The sequence below is a fragment of the Coregonus clupeaformis genome, chromosome 21 (genome assembly GCF_020615455.1).
Source record: "Coregonus clupeaformis isolate EN_2021a chromosome 21, ASM2061545v1, whole genome shotgun sequence".
Taxonomy (NCBI): domain Eukaryota; kingdom Metazoa; phylum Chordata; class Actinopteri; order Salmoniformes; family Salmonidae; genus Coregonus; species Coregonus clupeaformis.
Window position 1 is genome coordinate 51773154 of NC_059212.1, and position 22757 is coordinate 51795910.

The following is a 22757-nucleotide window of genomic DNA, read 5'->3' on the forward strand; positions in this document are numbered from 1 at the left end:
TGAATGTGAAACTCACAGAATAATATTCTATGTTGAATAAAAAGGTGAAGGATAATGAATACTTTCAATTTTACTATTTTCTGCCCAACCACTGTCTCCATCTGCACATTTTTATATAATAGGCCTAAGAATGCATATCATTGGTTTTGACTTTAAGACAGTGCGCAGACCTTCATTGTTTGCCCTGTTTCTGTCCGTTGGAAGTTGGTGAGCCCCAGACATTGTCCAGCAGCTTGATGACGTGTGAGAATGCCAGCTATGTCAAGAGATAGCAGGAACCTACATACAGTACACAGGAAGTGACCTCAGGGTCAGGGTCTTGGGGATGAGGGCTGATAACAATCCAAGGACAGCAACCGGAAAGTAAATCTATTATAAAATGCTGCCATCACAACAATAATAGGACCAAATTATTTTAATGCTGTGTTAGAGGAACAATCCAACTGAGAGGACCACAAGAAACAGAAACTAAAAATACTCTTCAATAAGCATTTGTAGATTTGGTAGTCTATTCTAGGAAACATGTAGAAAAAGCACAGAATACATTGCTGATGCTCAGATGATGTGCACACTGCATATAGATCTAATTAGTTCACTCACAAGACATTCAAAAGGCTCACTGGCAAAATACAAAAATATTGTAAATTGTCCAACTGTAGTATCATTTTAAGCTGTGTATAACAGTTTGTGCTGCTTTACAAAAACAGGTTCTCCATATTTTCTTCTTAATTTCAAACAAAAACAATCAATGGTGAGTGGTTCAAACTAAGCATATAGAACAAAAAAAAAAAAAAAGTGTCTGTTAGTTAGCTGCTAGCATAACGCTTAGCGTGAAAGATGCCGTTGGTTGCCGTGCCTAAAAGTTTGAGACTGGGCGCAGCACCCTCATTGGCTTAGTGGACAGTGGCTGGTCGTCCTCCTTCAGCCTAGGGCAGAAGGCTGGTCTGAGGTAAGTTTGGGGGTCGGAGTCCTGATCCAGGGTACAGTAGAACGTGTAGAGACACACCATCCGCACTGCATCGTAGAAGCTCAGGATTCCACTGTCCACATCCAGAAAGACCCCGATCCGTCTGGGTGGGTTGGAGTCCGGTGCATGGAACGCAAAGGCCAGCCAGTCGTGCTGGGCAGAGAACCGCTGCTTGCTCTTGCTGTAACTCAGACTCCACGACTGGTCATCAGTGCCGAGCTTGCAGGTCACCGCTATCTGGTATGGGCCAAGGAAGGCCACACCCAGGGCCCAAGACGAGAGTCCTTCCACTTCCACCTCCCAGTTGTGCACACCCTTGGAGGAGATAATGACTCCCATCACACAGTAAGGCCGATCCGGGTAACATGGTTCCTCATCATGTCGCTGGTGCTCCTCGGTCACCCACACAGAGCCAGAGTCAGGGTCCAACTTCAGTTTAGGGTGGGCACTTAATTCAGCAAAGAAAATGACATCACCTACAGAGACATAATATTAGAGATACCATCCAAAACCTTACTTTAAAAAGCTGACAGGAACAATTAGCTGGCCAAAAACACTATCAGAATAGGCTTCTAATGTACTATAGTTGTGTGAATGCTCAGATATTGACTGATTGGTTCAATATTCTTCAGCATTTTTTTTATATTATATATATTTTTTTTATAAACCCTTGTGTTAAGTGCTCTTCACGGAGACTGAGTACCTTGAAATGTTTTCTGGAGAGTCTGGAACAGGGGGGTGATTCTAGATGAAGCCACAAGCTTGGTTCCACTCCATTTACTGATCTTCTCGATCTGACGGGAACAAACGTCCCTTTGAAGCAGGTCCGCCCTGCAACAGGGAAATTTAAGATCACTAAAGTTCAGAATTTAGTGAGATGAACATAATGTGTAGCATATGTAGTGCCAATTATTTACATACTTGTAAAGGAATTAGTAAAATAAATAATTAGTGGTGCTGGTCATAAAAATAAATAAAAAAAGGCATGAAATTAAATGATTCTACTTTGAGGGAATTGTTTGTGGGTGGTTGTGTCTTCAGCTATAATTCTGTCATAAGAATAATTTCAACTTACCACTCCTCATTCTTCAAGAGCTGTTTAATAAAATTAAATCGAATACAGTTAAAATAAGTCACAATGAAACGTAGCCATACGCTTAATGAATTGGGCTCGCTGCCTATTTATTTTTTTGGTGCCGAAAGTCAATTCTCATTTAGACTTCCGTCCAAGTACACTCCTAGCCTGGATAAACCAGACTGAACGCTGTGCTCACTTTTGTTTCACGTCAGCGTTCAGTCTTTTTTATGCCCTAGTCATGCTTCAGCTTTACCTGGAGCAGCACCAGGGGGTCACTGATGGTCTGAGCCTTCAGCAGAGTGCCCTGTGCCTGGGTCAGCCTGTCCTGCAGCCTCCTCAGCCTCTCTGTCCGCTGCTTCCCGTTCCTGCTCTCCTGCACCATATCCACAGAGAACCTCTTCTGCCACGCCTGCTCCTCAAACTCCAGGAACAACTTGATTCTGCGCAGGAAGGCTGTGCACTCACTTTGCTGCCTTTCCAGACTGGCCTGTTATTAAAGGGGTGACAGTCAGAAGTGTAGCCTGGTTAAACCAGACTAAAACGCTGCATTCACTCAGGGGCGGAGTTATTGATTTGGAGGCCCCAGGCAGAAGCCAGTCTTAGACCACCGCCCATGTCTATTTAACAATCATGGCTACTGAATGAAGAGCTGTTCGGAGCCAGCTCTTTTAGGTGAAAGAAGAATTAAAAGGCTAACTGAAAATGGTTGAAATGCCCCTCACTAGGAAAGGTATTTGCATCACCACATAGAACAAGGGCAGGCAATAATTGTGTCTTGAGGGCTATGTCGGGATTTCAAAGTTCAACGGAGGACTGCACAGATTATTTAATTTTTTTTACAGACCGAGTCGTTCATCAAAAGCAATTTGCGGCCCAGAAAAAGGGCAGTTAAAAAATAATTATGTCCATTATAGGTCTAATTTCTATACTGAACAAAAATATAAAATGCAACATGTAAAGTGTTGGTCCCATGTTTCATGAGCTGAAATAAAATATCCCAAAAATGTTCCATACGCACAAAAAGCTTATTTCTCAAAAATGTTGTGCACAAATTTGTTTACATCACTGTTAGTAAGTATTTCTCCTTCACCAAGATAATCCATCCACCTGACAGGTGTGGCATATGAAGAAGCTGATTAAACAGTACGATCATTACACAGGTGCACCTTGTGTTGGGGACAATCAAATGCGGTTTTCATAACACAATGCCACAAATGTTTCAAGTTGAGGGAGAATATAATTGGCTTGCTGACTGCATGAATGTCCACCAGAGCTGTTGCCAGAAAATGTAATGTTTGTTTCTCTACCATAAGCCACCTCCAACGTCGTTTTAGAGAATTTGTCAGTGGGTAAACGCTTACCGTCGATGGCCACTGGCACGCTGGAGAAGTGTGCTCTTCACGGATGAATCCCGATTTCAATTGTACCGGGCAGATGGCAGGTGTCGTGTTGGCCAGCAGTTTACTGATGTCAGCGTTGTGAACAGAATGCCCCATGGTGGCGGTCAGGGTTATGGTATGGGCAGGCATAAACTACAGACAACGAACACAGTTGCATTTTATCGATGGCAATTTTAATGCACAGACATACCGCGATGAGATCCTGAGGCCCATTGTCGTGCCAGTCATCCGCCGCCATCACCTCATGTTTCAGCATGATAATGCACAGCCCCATGTCGCAAGGATCTGTACATAATTCCTGGAAGCTGAAAGTCTCCATGTTCTTCCATGTCCTGGATACTCACCTGCCATGTCACCCATTGAGCATGCCACACAGCCATTGAAGAGGAATGGGACAACAGGCCACCATCAACAGCCTGATCAACTCTCTGCAAAGGAGATGTGTCGCGCTGCATGAGGCAAATGGTGGTCACACCAGATACTGACTGGTTTTCTGATCCACGCCCCTACCTTATATTTACGGTATCTGTATTCCCAGTCATGTGAAATCCATATAGATTAGTGTCTAATACATTTCAATTGACGGATGAACTGTAACTCAGTAAACTCTTTGAAATTGTTGCATTTATATTTTTGTTCAGTGTACATATTTTCTATCCGTTTTACATTTTCAAGTTAGGGATTCATAAATTCTGGGCCAATACCTATATTTTCCTTTGCAATATCGACAATACTGATATTGTCTTCATTTTATGGACTTTTTAAACATTCCTGCGCAGATACAAACTGCAACCAAATTATGTTCATAAGGCTAAAAGGAAAATATGGCAAATTACATGAATATGGGAAAGGAGTAAAACATTTTTTGCATCACAACATGAGTGAAATGCATCAGAGAGGTATTGTAATGTTTGGGAAAACATCAGGGAAGATAATCAGTTAATAATTGTGTGTGTAGAAAAAAAAAAGATGTGCATTGTTTTCAATTGTGGTTTTGTCACAGTAACTTCTAATGGTGTCCTGCGCGGCATGTGAGCGTCAGAGGGAAATTGAAGACACGTAGGCCTACGTGCTTTTCTGAGAGTCATAGCTTTCAGGCATGGGGTCGTAATTGTGAAGTCGTTCAAAACCGTTCAATAGCTAGAGACAAATTTGGAGGAGGAAAACATTAACCGATCCGTTCGTCACAACCGCTAAAATAGCGCACATGGGAGATTGCCTCAAGTAGGGCCTCAAGTGGAGTAGGATGGCAAGATAACATAAATAATGTATTATTAAACGAAATTATGCCAAGTTCACGAGGCTCCCTGATGATGTCAGGCCCCAGGCAATTGCCTTCACGTTAGTTGTCTAATACATTGTAAAGTTGTCTAATAAATTGTAAGCCTGCCACTCACTATTCAGACTGGTTTAACAGAAGTGGGGAGCGAGAAGAACCTCAACATTAGCCTAATTCCTATCATGTGGGGTACTTTGGGTTTATGTTCTTGCTGCGATAGTATTACCTTGGAACACGAAGCAGCTTCATCCATTTTTGCCAGGCCATTCTTTACTTCGGTCAGGCTCTCTTTAATACCCTGAAGTTTGACTTGACAGTTCTCCTATCAAAACAATTAAAGACATACCATTGATTAATTAGTGATTTACCAATTAACAAGACGCATTCTAATTGATTTCCAAAAATGGTGCTAACTCAAAGTATCTTCCATGCATGCACAAGTGATCAAGATGAAAATATGAGACACCTCACCCTTAAAGTATCCAGCGCATCTGCAAGTTTCACGACGCTGTGCCCATCCCTGTGCTTGGCCTCGGCAGGTAGCATGCAGTAGGCACACAGTGGGGTCTGGTCTGTCTCGCAGTAAAGTTCCTGTTCCTTCCCGTGCTCTTTGCAGAGTCTGCCAGTGTCGCCCATCGGGCTCACCATAACGTGTTGGCGCAGTACAGCGTTCTCCAAGTGTGGTATGATGTGGACGGTGCAATATGACTCTTTGCAGCTGACACAACTCTTTTCTGCGGCCATCCTCTGCTCACCTTTGCAGACAGTGCAGTCGACACCGCTTGCACGTTTGCTGTGGTACTTTTCAATGATGTTGTGAAGTACCACGTTCTTTTTCAAGTTTAACGTTGAATCGCAAGGTGCAAGGCAAAGAGGACAGGTGTAACATACACACAGTCCCTCGAATCCACGCTCGGCATTGATGTTTTCGACTTCCACCGCGGATCTTTTCAACTGGTTCACACAGACTTCGCAATAATTATGACCGCAGGGCAAAGTCACAGGTTCGACAAATATGTCACGGCAGACGGCGCAAATAAGCTCCTCGTCAATAGATATGACCTCCATGCCAAACAAATCTACGGTTCAGAATATAAGCAAAACGTGTGCGCTCTCTTCATTAACTCGCTAAGTTAGTTGCGACGAAATCGAAAATTGAGAAGAGAAACATATAAACTTGCTTCATCCAATCAAAACGGCCGTTCTAAACGGATGTTACGTGACTTTACTATACAACTTTTGAATCCCGTGCAGTTTCATTTACACGTTTCATTACTTTGTTGTTCCCGTTTAATTACTTTGCTGTTGATTTTTTTCATTAGGTTTTACTCGAAATATTTGTGTTTATGACATATTCTTTATTTAATATAGAAAATGCATGTGGATGGGTTAAACTATTGTTTGGTTAATTTCGTTCGCTAACAACCACGCTCTAGTGGGGTTTGTTTACGTTACGTCTTTACGCCCAATGCCTCAGCCAATCACGAATGGCAGAGCAAATAGGCGAGACTAAAATCGAACGAACGCCAAGCATCTAGCACAAGACAAGGGTTTCCACCAAGACAAGAGGCACGAAAGTGAATGAAGGTAAAAATACATTTAATTCCAAATCTCACCTTACCAATTTAGCTAGATACGTCTTGATCATAGATTCTTACCTAATGCAAACTCGGTTTGATTTTGCTTTCCATCTTAGTAATTCTAACTAACTGGCCTTTGCTAGCTAACTCAACTAGCATACTGTATCCAGATACCATAGCTTGTGTAGCTAGCAAACTGCTGTTCCTTGCATCTGAAGGTCAGAATGGATCAGCTCAGCTAATAGCTAATGGTAAAAAGAACAAGCACTGAGTGTAGCCTAGGAAATAGTCATTGATTGAGAAGTAGAATGAAACCTGTTAGTTAGCTACAATTCTAGTTATACTTGTATTACATTGTACACTTATCTGTGTATTGTCTGTGTATATCTTCTCATATCATATTGTGTTGGTGCACCAATCATTTTCATAATTTCCTTGTCATTACAGTTGTCTAGTGTCTTTTATTAGAAAATGGGAATGTGATTATTATAAGAAACAGTCATGGGAAAACTGTTTTGTAAGCCTAACACCTACAGTATAGTCCCCTTTCATCCACCCTGCAGAAATGAGAGCCATGTCTCCTGAGGATCCCTTCCAAGACTCTCTAGATGATGATCTAGACGGCTTCTCGGAGCCTGGGAGAGGGAGCAGGATACGCAGCAGCGTCTACACCAAAACTTCTGCTACACTTCCAGAGTTATGCTTCCACACAGTTGTTTGGAGCATGCTAGATAGCTAATTGGCACAGGTGGTCGCCTCTTGTCTTCTGTCTGTTTTCCGTAAACAAGCAATGTAGCATGGGGATATGGTTTGAGGGAACACTAACCCTATCAAGGTGTGTATTAATTTAACATTTTGTTATTTGAAAATTATTTATAGCAGATATGAAAGATAAGGTCCTTATGCTTCGAAAACCATACCACAAGTGATGCATATTAATGTTCAGACCGAGCGTTGGGGATCTTAACAAAACTCCCCCCTAAAGAAGTCGCCTTCATCCAATTACTCTTATGGGTAATGTAATGGAACTGAGAGTCATGACCGAGGGATTTTTTTTTCCTGCGGGGGGGGTGGCGGGGGTGGGGGATCAGATAGGGTCTTCTTGGGGCATACATCTATACATTTACATTAGAAAATGATTGCATATGGGAGAAACACTGCACAGACACAGCTCTAAGTGTGGATCCAACTGATTTCTAACCCTCTCTCTGTCTTTTCTTTATATGTAGTTATGGAGACTATGGAGCAACCATGGACAAGAGTCCTCTGTTGAAAACATTGATGGATGCCGAAGCAGCGGCCAACTCTGCAGCCATACAGCTCATGTCATTCAAGGAGACCCTGGAGGACGATTTTGCCGTACGTGAAGTCCTTTGCAGTTGATGTGCTGACAGTGCACCTGTCTTTATTTTGAGAGGCATAACATGATATCAAAATCTTCGATTCGTTTACAATGTTTAGGGTGTCAAAAGCAGAATTGAATTAATCCTTCTGTTATAATGGACTCAAGACACTCTGCCTCTGATAACCGGCGGATGTCAAGGCAGAGAGGCCTTCTGCTCGAGAAGTTGGAGGTTTTTAAACGGATAAACAAGTCTGTCCGACAGCAACTCAAAGACCTGCAGGATGCAGAGGTTGGCAGTTCTAATCTGATGGCTAATGACTACTAATTTGAAGGACTGTCAGCTAGCAATTTATAAGGGGGTCATGCTTATGACAAGTTTTAGAATGCATTATACCTGTGGACGAAAGTAAAGTGTTATTCCAACTTTTTATTTTTCTTCTTTTTTTATTTTTTTTATTTTTTACTGTTGCTTAAAATAACATGATTTGACTACTATTTTTGTCTCCTCTGTATTAGGCGTCTCGAATGGAGACAGACAAACACATCGATCTCTTACTAAAGAAGCTTACACAGGCTGAGTGTGATAATCTGGTAAATTGCTTTTCACTTGGGGAAAAAAATTGAACTTCACACCTCACTCCAGACCTGTATTGAAATGCTTTGAAATGTTGACATAGCGGTGCCAAGGCTGAAGATTTTATAAGGTCTGCCTGTTTGTTAAGCTCCTCTTGGCGGATTATAGGGTCATTCAGTGCAGTATGGCTCAGTGGGTTGCAACATGGTGCTAGCTACATTAAAGTTGGGGATTTGATTCAATCCCACATGGGCCACATGTACTGAATTTGTGTGCTAAATTTGTAAGACGCTTGGGATAGAAAAGCATCTGCTACTGTTCACTATATACATTTGTCATTTCAAATGAAAGTTGTACTGTGAGTAAGATATATATATATATATATATTGTTATTTTGTTTCCACCAGCATTTGAAAAGAGATTTGAATGATGAAGAAAAAATGGTAGAGGAACTGATGGGTTTGCGGAAGAAAGAAATGGTAAGCATTGGCCTTTCATTTCATATGAAATACACAAGCGATGACCACAATTTGTACATGATAAAACATATTGACAAAGGTACAAATTATATGAAGGCATTGTCCTCACACCATCTCTTTCTGCTTTGATGCTCCACAGGAGAACACAGAGAATGCGGTCCATGCCACCAAGTCTGTGGAAACCACATGTGCTCACCGGCAGGGCCAGCTACGCAGCAAGGAGGCCGACAACAACCGTCTCACCGTGCAGCTCCGGGTAACACACAAGTTCAGGCATCAGTCTATAAATCTATCACTTTATTGTCCCATTAGGGAACTTTGTAAGGCCAAGCCATTCTATCTGTAGAATAAGACACTGAGAAAGCAAAGGACACAGTTTGCAGCCTGTGTGTCTGGTGTCTGGGAGGGTTTGGAAGAAAGTCAGCAAAAAATAGACGCATTTCTGTTTCACAAAGAATGGTGGACAATATTAATTTACGACCCATCCAAGATGGACGTCGTCCGTGAGTGAAATCCTATTTGTTTTGAAAAGGCTAGGCATTAGTGTGTAGATATGTCCCTCTCTTTTTTCCAGGGTTTGGAGAGGCAGTTGACGGCGCAGAAGCTGGAGATAGATGGTCTGAGGGGGGAGATCTCCAGTGTTTCGCAGAAGGCATCACAGGAGAAAGAAGTCCTGAAGAAGGCCACCCGCGCCCAGAAACAGAGGGTCCAGAGGAACGAAGCTGCTGTGTATAAATGCTACACTAAGCTGAGGGAGAAGGTATGTATGAGTAATGTTGGGAACCAATAAGAACACAATTTTTACTTTAGCTACGGTGTCCCCTACTGAACACGACTCGGGTATCCCGTTCTTGGTGAGTTCATTGCCACTGCCAGTAAGCTGCTTTATGTTATGTTGTGTGACATGATGACATGTAGGATGTTCAGCTGGCTGAGGTTCGTTCAGAGAGGGACACATGGAGGGAGACAACAGGAGCAGAAGACAGATGAGAGAATACAGCTTGATGCACAGATAGGACTGCTGAAAGGGTATGTCATTTCAATCCTTATTATTCACATTTTGTCCTGGACACAAAGTCTGGCATATTGTCAATCCAGGTCCTTGAGGCAATAAATAATGTTCTTTCATTTTTAAAGGTTTTTCAGATTTTCTTAATTCCTTTCTTTATATTTTGGGGATTTGTGTTTATTGTTTTGTATTGTTTTGTATTACTGCACTGTTGGAGCTAGGAACATCAGCATTTCGCTGCACCTGCGATAACATCTGCAAAATATATGTACATGACCAATACATTTTCTATTGTTGTTTCATTACAGCCAAATAGCAGACATTACTTTGAAGCTGCAGAAAGAGAGGGATGAGTTCACTGCTGCAAATGAGGTCTTACTGCTGAAAGTGGAAAAACTCAACACTGAAAACAGAAACATTGGCCTTGAGAACGCAACCCTCAAGGTAGGAAAATGAAACGCCAATATAGACCTTTTAAGTTGTGTGTGCACCACCCAACAACTATTTATTTAGTTATTTAGTTTGACCAACATTTTACCTTGAGCCATAGAGTAGCCCCTGTATAATCTAAAGTAAACTATCTAATTTAACACACTTAATGTAGCTCTACTGATTTCTAATTGTAATACCTTCTCTGTATATTCTAGCATGTCATTTATTCCCACCATAATTCTGGATGATATATTTATATGTATGATTATTATTATGTGATTTGTTCCCACCATGTTCAGGATTATATTGGTTTATGTATGTTCCAGGCATCCATTGCTGGGCTGGAACTGCAGCTGGTCCATTCTGAAGCAGCCCTGAAAGAGGAGAGCACTCTCTCACAGGAGAGGAAAGACCAAGCAGAACAGGATCAGGGTCAGGTAAGGACCCCACACACCCCATATCCAAGTTTCAATACTTACTAATCATATAAAAATGCATTGAGAGATTCATAGGTAAGGTAGAAGTTGTCTGTTTTATTTGCCTGTTATTGCACACCTCTCAGGTGGCAGAGCTTCAAATGGAGGTGGATGATCTGAGAATAAAGTTGGAGAGTGTTCTGAGGGAAACGGAGAACATCAGAGAAGGAAGAGGGGCAGAAGTGGAGAAGGTAAAGTCTTCTGTTGGCTACATTCAATGTAAATAGCTTTGTCTTAAATCAGTTTTCATCCTTCGAAATTGAAGCAAAAGATAGCCCACATGTTGTGTAAGAATAAAATCAAATTGCTTGAAATAATTTGACACAAACAATATTTGGTTCAGTGAAATCAAAATGAATGTGATATCCTGTGTTTTTGATATTTGTTTTACCTCACAGTTTGCTGAAAGCCTTCAAAAGATTCTCTCTGAGTAAATACACATCAGTGGTGAATGGGAATGTCCAGCTTCCTATGCTTGTATTGCCAGTCGTGGTCTAGTCAGTGAGAGCTACTTAGACAGGTGTGGCCAATCAGTCATTAACATTTCTCTGCGCCCCTGCTGGCCGGCACGCCCCTCCCCCATGGACCCCAGGTGAGACTGGAGCTGGAGGGGTGCGTGAGGGAGCTGGAAGAGTACCCAGAGTTACTGAGTGCCACAGAGCAGAGTCTTACGGAGTGCCAGGACAACCTGAAGCCCTCCGAGAAGAGATGTGCAGACAAGGCAGAGGCCATTAGACAACTGCAGGTCAAGGTGTGCAATTTAGCAGTAAGACTATGGTAACCTGTAGATGGGCAAGTAAGTGCTGTTGGAGTACAGTACAGTATGTAGAATGTGGCCATTTACCACTTCCAACCACCAGATGGCAGAAACCCTATGTGTTGGATTCCCTTTATAGTGTTATAATCACAATGGTTATAATGCTGCATCCCCAACCCGGTCCTGCTTTGACTTGGTGTTAAGGTTTGTGATTGAATGTGCTCAGATTGCAGTGGGAAGAGAGTAAGGTCGCAACCCTATGTGCCCCTGTTAAATGTTTGTGAAGCCTTGATGATCGCCTTAAGCTGATTTACATTAAACATTTACATTTACATTTACATCATTTAGCAGATGCTCTTATCCAGAGCGACTTACAGTTAGTGAGTGCATACATTTTTCATACTGGCCCCCCGTGGCACTCGAACCCACAACCCTGGCGTTGCAAGCGCCATGCTCTACCAACTGAGCTACAGGAGGTCTAGTAGTTAGTTGTTGTTGTGTGGGTCAACAGTTAGGCAGCGAGTGAAATTACAACAGTGCTGAAACATGAATAGAAACGCAATCAATGCTTGCCTTTGAATGTTGCTCATGCCACCTTTGTGCAGTGTTGAGTGTGCTGTGTTGATAAATTGATAAGCCAATGTAATTCCAGTCATTGCATGGTACAGATCTACTATCTTCATTTGATCACTCTGTTGTCACAGAGAATATTCCCGCGCAGCAGGAAATGTACATTTGAGTGTATTCAAGGTTTAAAAAGGCTTCTAAAGTTTGTATTTTCCACTTTAAAATGTCTGACTTGATTTGCCCTAACAAAAAAATGCATCAACCCCTACAAAAATGTCCATTCATTATAATCCACATAATAATTTACATTTCCTGTTGCTGCAGGATTCTTTTCCTGCTGTGAGAAGCAGGGTCAAATGAAGTGCATCTGTACAACTCTTTGTGGTGTTGTACTGTATGTGCTTGAACCCCATTCATGTCCCCATATTCAATACTAATTGAAAATACATTCAGCATGTATGATTTTCAGTCATAGAGTAAATGTTTTGCCCAACCCCAATTCTGAAGACATGATTATTCTCCATCCAGGTGGAGAGCCAAGGGGAGAAGATGAGATCGTCATTGGACATGAAAGAGTCTATCCACGAGGCTAACTCACAGCTACAGCAGAAAGTGGATGCTCTTCAAAAGTAAGTTTATCTTTCTCTCATTAGACATAATTCATACATTCTCGCATTTGATTATGAGTGGTATTTTCTAATGAGATTCTTCTATGTTTCTAATAAAAAAACGTTCAAGCCTGACCAGGGTGAATGCTGAAATGTGTATACAATGCTTATGACTGTTATATGTGTAGGTTATGAATGTGTTAAGAAGTCCTTATGTAGCTAGATAGGTACCCTTCAAGTATCGTTGTGTATTCCTTCCAGGCAGATGGAGGAGCTGCATGGAGTAGAACCAGGGGCTGGAAAGTAGTTCATGCTCATATGCTCAGCATATAGTTTTACTCAAACCTATCATGTGTATAGTAGCAAATGTAAATGCTCAGAATAAAGGTGTATTTATGTATGACAAATGTATGCACTCACTAACTGTAAGTCACTCTGGATAAGAGTGTCTGCTAAATGACTAAAATCTAAATATATATATATATATATATATATAGTACCAGTCAAAAGTTTGGACACACCTACTCATTCAAGGATTTTTCTTTATTTTTACAATTTTTTACATTGTAGAATAAAAGTGAAGACATCAAAACTATGAAATAACACATATGGAATCATGTAGTAACCAAAAAAGTGTTAAACAAATCAAAATATATTTGAGATTTGAGATTCTTCAAATAGCCACCCTTTGCCTTGATGACAGCTTTGGCATTCTTTTGATTTGTTTAACACTCCTTTGGTTACTACATGATTCCATATGTGTTATTATATAGTTTTGATGTCTTCACTATTGTTCTACAATGTAGAAAATAGTCAAAATAAAGAAAAACCCTGGAATGAGTAGGTCTGTCCAAACCTTTGACTGGTACTGTATATATATATATATATATATATACATACAGTGCCTTTTAAAAGTATTCATCCCTGTGATGCGTGATTTGAAGGAGTCAGGCGCAGGAGGGTAAATCACAGTATACAGAGTTTATTCCGTAATCCATCTTAACCAGTCCAGTGCGCAAAACAGGCGCACTGGAACAAACATGCACACGGGGAAAATACCTCGGCAATACAAATACTGAGCTCAACCGAGCTACTAATCCTCACAAAGAACAATCACCCACAAAGGACAAGGGGGGCAGAGGGAACACTTAAACACATACTAATGAGGGGAATATGAACCAGGTGTGTGTAATTGACAAGACAAGACAAATGGAATGATGAGATATGGAGCGGCAGTGGCTAGAAGGCCGGTGGCGACGAACGCCGAAGCCTGCCCGAACAAGGAGGGGAGGCAGCTTCGGAGGAAGTCGTGACAATTCCCCTTGGCGTTTTTCCTATTTTGTTGCATTACAACCTGTAATTTAAATGGATTTTTATTTGGATTTCATGTAATGGACATACACAAAATAGTCCAAATTGGTGAAGTGAAATTGAAAAAATAACTTGTGGTGCGTGCATATGTATTCACCCCCTTTGCTATGAAGCCCCTAAATAAGATCTGGTGCAACCAATTACCTTCAGAAGTCACATAATTAGTTAAATAAAGTCTGTGTGCAATCTAAGTGTCACATGATCTGTCACATGATCTCAGTATATATACACCTGTTCTGAAAGGCCCCAGAGTCTGCAACACCACTAAGCAAGGGGCACCACCAAGAAAGCGGCACCATGAAGACCAAGGAGCTCTCCAAACAGGTCAGGGACAAAGTTGTGGAGAAGTACAGATCAGGGTATAAAAAAATATCAGAAACTTTGAACATCCCACGGAGCACCATTAAATCCATTATTAAAAAATTGAAAGAATATGGCACCACAACAAATCTGCCAAGAGAGGGCCGCCCACCAAAACTCACGGACCAGGCAAGGAGGGCATTAATCAGAGAGTCAACTAAGAGACCAAAGACAACCCTGAAAGAGCTGCAAAGCTTTTTTTTTGCTGAGTAGAGTGTTGGAGGCTATTTTGTAAATGACATCGCCGAAGTCAAGGATCGGTAGGATAGTCAGTTTTATGAGGGCATGTTTGGCAGCATGAGTGAAGGAGGCTTTGTTGCGAAATAGGAAACCGATTCTAGATTTAACTTTGGATTGGAGATTCTCAATGTGAGTCTTGAAGGAGAGTTTACAGTCTAACCAGACACCTAGGTATTTGTAGTTGTCCACATACTCTAGGTCAGACCCGTCGAGAGTAGTCATTCTAGTCGGGTGGGCGGGTGCCAGCAGCGTTCGATTGAAGAGCATACATTTAGTTTTACTAGTGTTTAAGAGCAGTTGGAGGCTACTGAAGGAGTGTTGTATTGCATTGAAGCTCATTTGGAGGTTTGTTAACACTGTGTCCAATGAAGGGCCAGATGTATACAAAATGGTGTCGTCTGCGTAGAGGTGGATCTGAGAGTCACCAGCAGTAAGAGTGACATCATTGATATTCACGGAGAAAAGAGTCGGCCCAAGAATTGAACCCTGTGGCACCCCCATAGAGACTGCCATAGGTCCAGACAACAGGCCCTCCGATTTGACACATTGAACTTTATCTGAGAAGTAGTTGGTGAACCAGGCGAGGCAGTCATTTGAGAAACCAAGGCTATTTATTCTGCCAATAAGAATGCGGTGGTTGACAGAGTCGAAAGCCTTGGCCAGGTCGATGAAGACGGCTGCACAGTACTGTCTATTATCGATCGCGGTTATAATATCGTTTAGGACCTTGAGCGTGGCTGAAGTGCACCCATGACCCTAAGCATACTGCTAAAGCAACACTTGAGTGGTTTAAAACAAATACAATTGTTGATGCTCCAGATACTCAACTAGTCTCAAGAAGGCCAGTTTTATTGCTTCTTTAATCAGCACAACAGTTTTCAGCTGTGCTAACATAATTGCAAAAGGGTTTTCTAATGATCAATTAGCCTTTTAAAATGATAAACTTGGATTAGCAAACACAACGTGCCATTGGAACACAGGACTGATGGTTGCTGATAATGGGCCTCTGTACGCCTATGTACAGTGGGGAAAAAAGTATTTAGTCAGCCACCAATTGTGCAAGTTCTCCCACTTAAAAAGATGAGAGAGGCCTGTAATTTTCATCATAGGTACACGTCAACTATGACAGACAAATTGAGAAAAAAAAATCCAGAAAATCACATTGTAGGATTTTTAATGAATTTATTTGCAAATTATGGTGGAAAATAAGTATTTGGTCACCTACAAACAAGCAAGATTTCTGGCTCTCACAGACCTGTAACTTCTTCTTTAAGAGGCTCCTCTGTCCTCCACTGCGTACCTGTATTAATGGCACCTGTTTGAACTTGTTATCAGTATAAAAGACACCTGTCCACAACCTCAAACAGTCACACTCCAAACTCCACTATGGCCAAGACCAAAGAGCTGTCAAAGGACACCAGAAACAAAATTGTAGACCTGCACCAGGCTGGGAAGACTGAATCTGCAATAGGTAAGTAGCTTGGTTTGAAGAAATCAACTGTGGGAGCAATTATTAGGAAATGGAAGACATACAAGACCACTGATAATCTCCCTCGATCTGGGGCTCCACGCAAGATCTCACCCCGTGGGGTCAAAATGATCACAAGAACGGTGAGCAAAAATCCCAGAACCACACGGGGGGACCTAGTGAATGACCTGCAGAGAGCTGGGACCAAAGTAACAAAGCCTACCATCAGTAACACACTACGCCGCCAGGGACTCAATTCCTGCAGTGCAAGACGTGTCCCCCTGCTTAAGCCAGGCCCGTCTGAAGTTTGCTAGAGTGCATTTGGATGATCCAGAAGAGGATTGGGAGAATGTCATATGGTCAGATGAAACCAAAATAGAACTTTTTGGTAAAAACTCAACTGGTCGTGTTTGGAGGACAAAGAATGCTGAGTTGCATCCAAAGAACACCATACCTACTGTGAAGCATGGGGGTGGAAACATCATGCTTTGGGGCTGTTTTTCTGCAAAGGGACCAGGACGACTGATCCGTGTAAAGGAAAGAATGAATGGGGCCATGTATCGTGAGATTTTGTGTGAAAACCTCCTTCCTTCAGCAAGGGCATTGAAGATGAAACGTGGCTGGGTCTTTCAGCATGACAATGATCCCAAACACACGGCCCGGGCAACGAAGGAGTGGCTTCGTAAGAAGCATTTCAAGGTCATGGAGTGGCCTAGCCAGTCTCCAGATCTCAACCCCATAGAAAATCTTTGGAGGGAGTTGAAAGTCTGTGTTGCCCAGCGACAGCCCCAAAACATCACTGCTCTAGAGGAGATCTGCATGGAGGAATGGGCCAAAATCCCAGCAACAGTGTGTGAAAACCTTGTGAAGACTTACAGAAAACATTTGACCTGTGTCATTGCCAACAAAGGGTATATAACAAAGTATTGAGAAACTTTTGTTATTGACCAAATACTTATTTTCCACCATAATTTGCAAATAAATTCATTAAAAATCCTACAATGTGATTTTCTGGATTTTTTTTTCTAATTTTGTCTGTCATAGTTGACGTGTACCTATGATGAAAATTACAGGCCTCTCTCATCTTTTTAAGTGGGAGAACTTGCACAATTGGTGGCTGACTAAATACTATTTTTCCCCACTGTAGATATTCCATTAAAAATCAGCCGTTTCCAGCTACAAAAGCCATTTACAACATTAACAATGTCTACACTGTATTTCTGATCAATTTGATGTTATTTTAATGGACAAAAAAAAGTGTATATATATATATATATATATATATATATATATTCAGTGGAACCAAGGTTCCCAGAAGGAAATGGAAAGGCACAGAAGCCAATTGAAGATGGTGTTTTCTAGGAGTTGAGTTAGTATCAAGAGGTCGAGGTTGACTTTTTGATACATCTCATCATCTCTATTTCTCTCATACCAAGGTGTCCAAAGTGAAAGACAAAGCTGTTTCCAAAGAAAGTTCCCTTCAGACTAAAATCCTGAAACTGGAGGCTGAGAAGAACAGGAGAGCGAATGAGCTGAAACAGATTAAACAAAGCAAGCAGTCGGTGAGTATCAGACACGATCACCTACGATAACCTACTGCATACCATAGGATGTTTCTCTCATATACCTTAAAGCTAATTCTAACACAGGACAGTACTTTTTGATGCCATAGCCAATCAGACCATTATTATTTTATTTTTTTAAAGAATAGAAGTACATACATTTTTCCATTCAATGGATTTAAATCTTGGTGCAGGCTGAGAAGAAGTTTGAGGTGCGTCTGAAGGACCTGCAGGTCAGCCTGGACCAATCAGAAAGCCACAAGCAGAGCATTCAGAACTACGTAGACTTCCTCAAGATCTCTTACGCCACCATGTTTGAGGAAGGACTACCACCCGCACCGTCTAGCTTTGGATCATCCTACTTTTTAAAATGAGGATTACTCAGGGATGTGTATTTGTGGTGTGTAATGTGTGTTGTTGTGGAAATCATATGTACTGTACAATATATGAGCCTTACTTCATGTTTTTAATAATGTATGTGTTTTGGAGAAGCAATGAATTCGCACATACAGTTGAAGTCAGAAGTTTACATACACTTAGGTTGGAGTCATTAAAACTTGTTTTCCAACCACTCCACACATTTCTTGTTAACAAACTATAGTTTTGGCAAGTCAGTTAGGACATCTACTTTGTGCATGACACAAGTAATTTTTCCAACAATTGTCTACAGACAGATTATTTCACTTATAATTCACTGTATCACAATTCCAGTGGGTTTACATACACTAAGTTGACTGTGCCTTTACACAGCTTGGAAAATTCCAGAAAATGATGTCATGGCTTTAGAAGCTTCTGATAGGCTAATTGACATCATTTGAGTCAATTGGAGGTGTACCTGTGGATGTATTTCAAGGCCTACCTTCAAACTCAGTGCCTCTTTGCTTGACATCATGGGAAAATCAAACGAAATCAGTCATGACCACATTCATCTGTACAAACAATAGTACGCAAGTATAAACACCATGGGACCACGCAGCCGTCATACCGCTCAGGAAGGAGACGCGTTCTGTCTCCTAGAGATGAACGTACTTTGGTGCTAAAAGTGCAAACCAATCCCAGAACAACAGCAAAGGACCTTGTGAAGATGCTGGAGGAAACAGGTACAAAAGTATCTATATCCACAGTAAAACGAGTCCCATATCAACATAACCTGAAAGGCCGCTCAGAAAGGAAGAAGCGACTGCTATAAAACCGCCAAAAAAAGCCAGACTACGGTTTGCAACTGCACATGGGGACAAATATCGTACTTTTTGGAGAAATGTCCTCTGGTCTGATGAAACAAAAAATTGAACTCTTTGGCCATAATGACCATAGTTATGTTTGGAGGAAAAAGGAGGTTGCTTGCAAGCCCAAGAACACCTTCCCAACCGTGAAGAACAGGGGTGGCAGCATCATGCTGTGGGGGTGCTTTGCTGCAGGAAGGTCTGGTGCACTTCACAAAATAGATGGCATCATGAGGAAGGAAAATTATGTGGATATATTGAAGCAACATCTCAAGACATCAGTCAGGAAGTTAAAGCTTGGTCGCAAATGGGTCTTCCAAATGGACAGTGACCCCAAGCATACTTCCAAAGTTGTGGCAAAATGGCTTAAAGACAACAAAGTCAAGGTATTGGAGTGGACATCACAAAGCCCTGACCTCAATCCTATAGAAAATGTGTGGGCAGAACTGAAAAAGCGTGTGCGAGCAAGGAGGCCTACAAACCTGACTCAGTTACACCAGCTCTGTCAGGAGGAATGGGCCAGAATTCACCCAACGTATTGTGGGAAGCTTGTGGAAGGCTACCCGAAACGTTTGACCCAAGTTAAACAATTTAAAGGCAATGCTACCAAATACTAATTGAGTGTATGTAAACTTCTGACCTACTGGGAATGTGATGAAAGAAATAAAAGCTGAAATAAATCATTCTCTCTACTATTATTCTGACATTTCACATCCTTAAAATATAGTGGTGATCCTAACTGACCTAAGACAGGGAATTCGTACTAGGATTAAATGTGAGGAATTGTGAAAAACTGAGTTGGTTTTCTTAAATCTTAAAGGGATAGGTTGAGATTTTGGCATAGATTTCCAGTCATTGTGCTAACGCTAGTTAGCAATTGCATCATAAACGACCTTTAACTTCCTTCAAACTGCACGCAGAGACATAAAAAATGGTATCCATGAGTTCATCTGAATCTGGGTAAGTAGAAAAAATAGCTTAATTGCCAAAATCTCAAACTATCCCTTTAAGGAAGGTAAGTCTTAAGCCTGTATATCACTCAGCGGTGCTGTGCAAGATATAGGAGCCTCGGAGAGCCAATTTCATGACCTGTTTGGGATCTCACTGTCTCCAGGGTGTTGCTTAGTAGTAGTCAGTCAACACTTTGCATAACGTTTGGAGGGAAAGAAACAATGCCAACATCTGAAATCAAGGTACAGTTGCTTTAGCTGTCAGGCCTGGTTTCGTCACAGGATCTCCAGATATCCAACGCAGAACCAATTATGTAAAAGACAAAAACAAACAATTCAACTGTTAGGTTCTGAACAAACAGACTATGAACTCAGACGGACAACTAGAAAAGCTCAAACCAAGTTTATTCATTCCACTGGATGCTTCAGCTGCAAACACACTTGTACAATGATCAAACAGGCATATACAGCTGTGGAAATAATTAAGAGACCACTGCAAAATTATCAGTTTCTCTGGTTTTACTATTTATAGGTATGTGTTTGGGTAAAAATCTAAAATTTGTTTTATTCTATAAACTACTGACAACATTTCTCCCAAATTCCAAATAAAAATATTGTTATTTAGAGCATTTATTTGCAGAAAATGACAACTGGTCAAAATAACAAAAAAGATGCAGTGTTGTCAGACCTCGAATAATGCAAAGAAAATAAGTTAATGTTCATTTTTAAACAACACAATACTAATGTTTTAACTTAGGAAGAGTTCAGAAATCAATATTTGGTGGAATAACCCTGATTTTCAATGACAGCTTTCATGCGTCTTGGCATGCTCTCCACCAGTCTTTTACATTGATGGGTGACTTTATGCCACTCTTGGCTTAAAAATTCAAGCAGCTTGGCTTTATTTGATGGCTTGAGACCATTCATCTTCCTCTAGATCACATTCCAAAAGTTTTCAATGGGGTTCAGGTCTGGAGATTGGGCTGGCCATGACAGGGTCTTGATCTGGTGGTCCTCCATCCACACCTTGATTGACCTGGCTGTGTGGCATGGCACATTGTCCTGCTGGAAAAAACAATCCTCAGAGTTGGAGAACAATGTCAGAGCAAAAGGAAGCAAGTTTTCTTCCAGGACAACCTTGTACGTGGCTTGATTCATGCACCCCCAGATCATCACCGATCCTCCACCAAATTTCACAGTGGGTGCGAGACACTGTGGCTTGTAGGCCTCTCCAGGTCTCCGTCTAACCATTAGACGACCAGATGTTGGGCAAAGCTGAAAATTGGACTCATCAGAGAAGATGACCTTACTCCAGTCCTCTACGGTCCAATCCTTACGGTCTTTTGCAAACCTCAGCCTGGCTCTTCTTTGCTTCTCATTGATGAAGGGCTTTTTTCTAGCTTTGCACGACTTCAGCCCTGCCCCTAGGAGCCTGTTTCGAACTCGCCGTGCACTTCACCCCAGTTGCCGTTTGCCATTCTTTTTGTAGGTCACTGGATGTCATCCTACGGTTGTGGAGTGACATTCAAATGAGTTTGCGGTCATCCCGGTCAGTAGAGAGTCGTTTTCGCCCTCTGCCGGTCTGTAGCTTTGTTGTCCCCAATGTCTGCTGCTTGACCTTGTTCTTATGAACCGCCGTCTTTGAAATTTTAAGGATGGAAGCAACCTGACGCTCACTGTATCCCTCTGCCAGTAAAGCCAGAATTGAACCCTTCTTTTCCTCACTCAAAACTTTCATTTTCAACTCTTTTGGCATGGTCAATAGTTCTTTTTTGATTAATATTACTTTTGAGGTACTATTAGCACTGTTTTCTGTTTTTGCCATCCAGCTGGTCCTATTGCAAGAGGATAGTGATGACCACAGCAGTGGTTTTTATACTTTTCCTTGTTAAATAAGATTTGGTTCAGGTGATCACCTAATCAGTACCTAATTCAGTAGAATGAGGTGTGCCTGTGTTGGAATTCAACAAACACTGGAATGGAATGGCTGTCATACATGTAGAGATGCTGATTTAAGAAACATTTGCAGTGGTCTCTTAATTTTTTCCACAGCTGTATATGTCAAGACGAGATTAGGGGTGTGACTTCTCAGAACTGTCCATCTGTTTCCCAAAACTGCCTAAATGTTGTGCTGTCAAGCGGTCTGGTAACAGTTCCCCTTCATCCGGTCACTTCTCCGGGATGTTTACAAGTGATCTTCTGTTCACCTTACTCAACAGACTTTGGACATACATGCTGTTCCCCTTTTTTCTCACAGTAACTTTCCATACAAAAAGTTCCTCTTCCCCATTCATTGACACATAACATATACATTTATTATGCAGGTAACATATTCAATAAGGTCTAATATAGTGACAGGAGTAAGTATATTTCAAGTTGGAACACAACAAATGAGCAGCAATGTGAACCACATGTCCACTGATACTTCCCCTCTTGGCCTCTTTGTGTTTAGCTTTTGATGTGTTTATATGAACTGGGATATTGAGTTTTAGAGGTTGTTTGGGTATACAGGCAGGCCTCCAGTCGAACTAAGGTACACTCCATAGCCTGGCCTACCAACCGGAACCTTGGCACATCTCACAATGCTTTGTTACATAAGCTTTACTTGACACGTCTGATGACATCCAGGAACATTTGGCTATTGATTATGGTATGATTATGGGGCTATTGATTATGGTACGATTATGGGGCTATTGGTTGAGTCATAATCCTGCCTGCTATTATGTAAACTCATCAAACCCTAGGGCCCTCAAACTCAACTCTGGACTTCGAAGCCAGTTCCACTGCATTTTTTAATTGTTGCCCTCTAATCAGGGACTGATTTAGACCTGGGACACCAGCTGTGTGCAATTAATTATTAGGTAGGACAGAAAACCAGCAGGCTCCAGACCTCATAGGGTAAGAGTTGAATACCTCTGCCGTAGGGTATAGGGCATAGGCTACTAATGTCAGTCAAGTTCTCTGCCTCAAAGGGTTAGCAACAGGGTCAGTTCCATTTCAATCCAGGAAGTAAACTGAAGGAGAAGTGGGAT

General features: G+C 41.6%; 2 protein-coding genes across 5 annotated transcripts; one reads left to right on the forward strand and one right to left on the reverse strand.

Annotated features, from left to right (window-relative positions):
* Positions 1 to 399: 399 nt before the first annotated feature.
* On the reverse strand, positions 400 to 5914 carry LOC121535565 (E3 ubiquitin-protein ligase Midline-1). The gene is made up of 6 exons (XM_041842763.2): positions 5196 to 5914; positions 4951 to 5046; positions 2299 to 2532; positions 2043 to 2062; positions 1671 to 1798; positions 400 to 1443 (listed from the first exon to the last, which is right to left on the reverse strand). The coding sequence occupies exons 1-6, from the start codon at positions 5790 to 5792 to the stop codon at positions 857 to 859; spliced, it is 1662 nt and encodes a 553-aa protein (XP_041698697.1). The 5' UTR covers positions 5793 to 5914; the 3' UTR covers positions 400 to 856.
* A 309-nt stretch (positions 5915 to 6223) lies between these two features.
* LOC121535564 (outer dense fiber protein 2) lies at positions 6224 to 18126 on the forward strand. 4 transcript variants are annotated; one of them, XM_041842760.2, is made up of 9 exons: positions 6224 to 6311; positions 6868 to 7139; positions 7534 to 7663; positions 8166 to 8240; positions 8631 to 8702; positions 8842 to 8958; positions 9277 to 9462; positions 9621 to 9731; positions 10020 to 10111. In XM_041842760.2, exons 2-8 carry the CDS (start codon positions 7102 to 7104, stop codon positions 9690 to 9692), a joined length of 690 nt encoding a protein of 229 aa, XP_041698694.1. In that variant the 5' UTR covers positions 6224 to 6311; positions 6868 to 7101; the 3' UTR covers positions 9693 to 9731; positions 10020 to 10111. The 4 variants fall into 4 exon arrangements, with proteins under 4 accessions (XP_041698694.1, XP_041698695.1, XP_045062038.1 ...); XM_045206103.1 differs by lacking the exons at positions 6224 to 6311; positions 6868 to 7139; positions 7534 to 7663; ... (1 more) ...; positions 8631 to 8702; positions 8842 to 8958 and adding exons at positions 10470 to 10580; positions 10706 to 10810; positions 11212 to 11370; ... (1 more) ...; positions 17427 to 17552; positions 17747 to 18126 and having other exon boundaries at positions 9374 to 9462; positions 10020 to 10155; XM_045206102.1 differs by lacking the exons at positions 6224 to 6311; positions 6868 to 7139; positions 7534 to 7663; ... (1 more) ...; positions 8631 to 8702; positions 8842 to 8958 and adding exons at positions 10470 to 10580; positions 10706 to 10810; positions 11212 to 11370; positions 12472 to 12572; positions 12813 to 12935 and having other exon boundaries at positions 9374 to 9462; positions 10020 to 10155.
* Positions 18127 to 22757: the final 4631 nt, after the last annotated feature.

What these genes read in the sequence shown, in the direction of transcription:
- LOC121535565 (XM_041842763.2), bottom strand. Translation starts at nt 5,792, where the DNA reads ATGGAGGTCATATCTATTGACGAGGAGCTTATTTGCGCCGTCTGCCGT. An exon ending in ACCCCCTGGTGCTGCTCCAG is followed by an intron (nt 2,063 to 2,298) that starts GTAAAGCTGAAG and finishes TTTATTAAACAG; the next exon opens with CTCTTGAAGAATGAGGAGTG. An exon ending in TCTCCAGAAAACATTTCAAG is followed by an intron (nt 1,444 to 1,670) that starts GTACTCAGTCTC and finishes ATGTCTCTGTAG; the next exon opens with GTGATGTCATTTTCTTTGCT.
- LOC121535564 (XM_045206102.1), top strand. Translation starts at nt 9,622, where the DNA reads ATGTTCAGCTGGCTGAGGTTCGTTCAGAGAGGGACACATGGAGGGAGA. An exon ending in CAGAACAGGATCAGGGTCAG is followed by an intron (nt 10,581 to 10,705) that starts GTAAGGACCCCA and finishes CACACCTCTCAG; the next exon opens with GTGGCAGAGCTTCAAATGGA. An exon ending in AAAGTGGATGCTCTTCAAAA is followed by an intron (nt 12,573 to 12,812) that starts GTAAGTTTATCT and finishes TATTCCTTCCAG; the next exon opens with GCAGATGGAGGAGCTGCATG.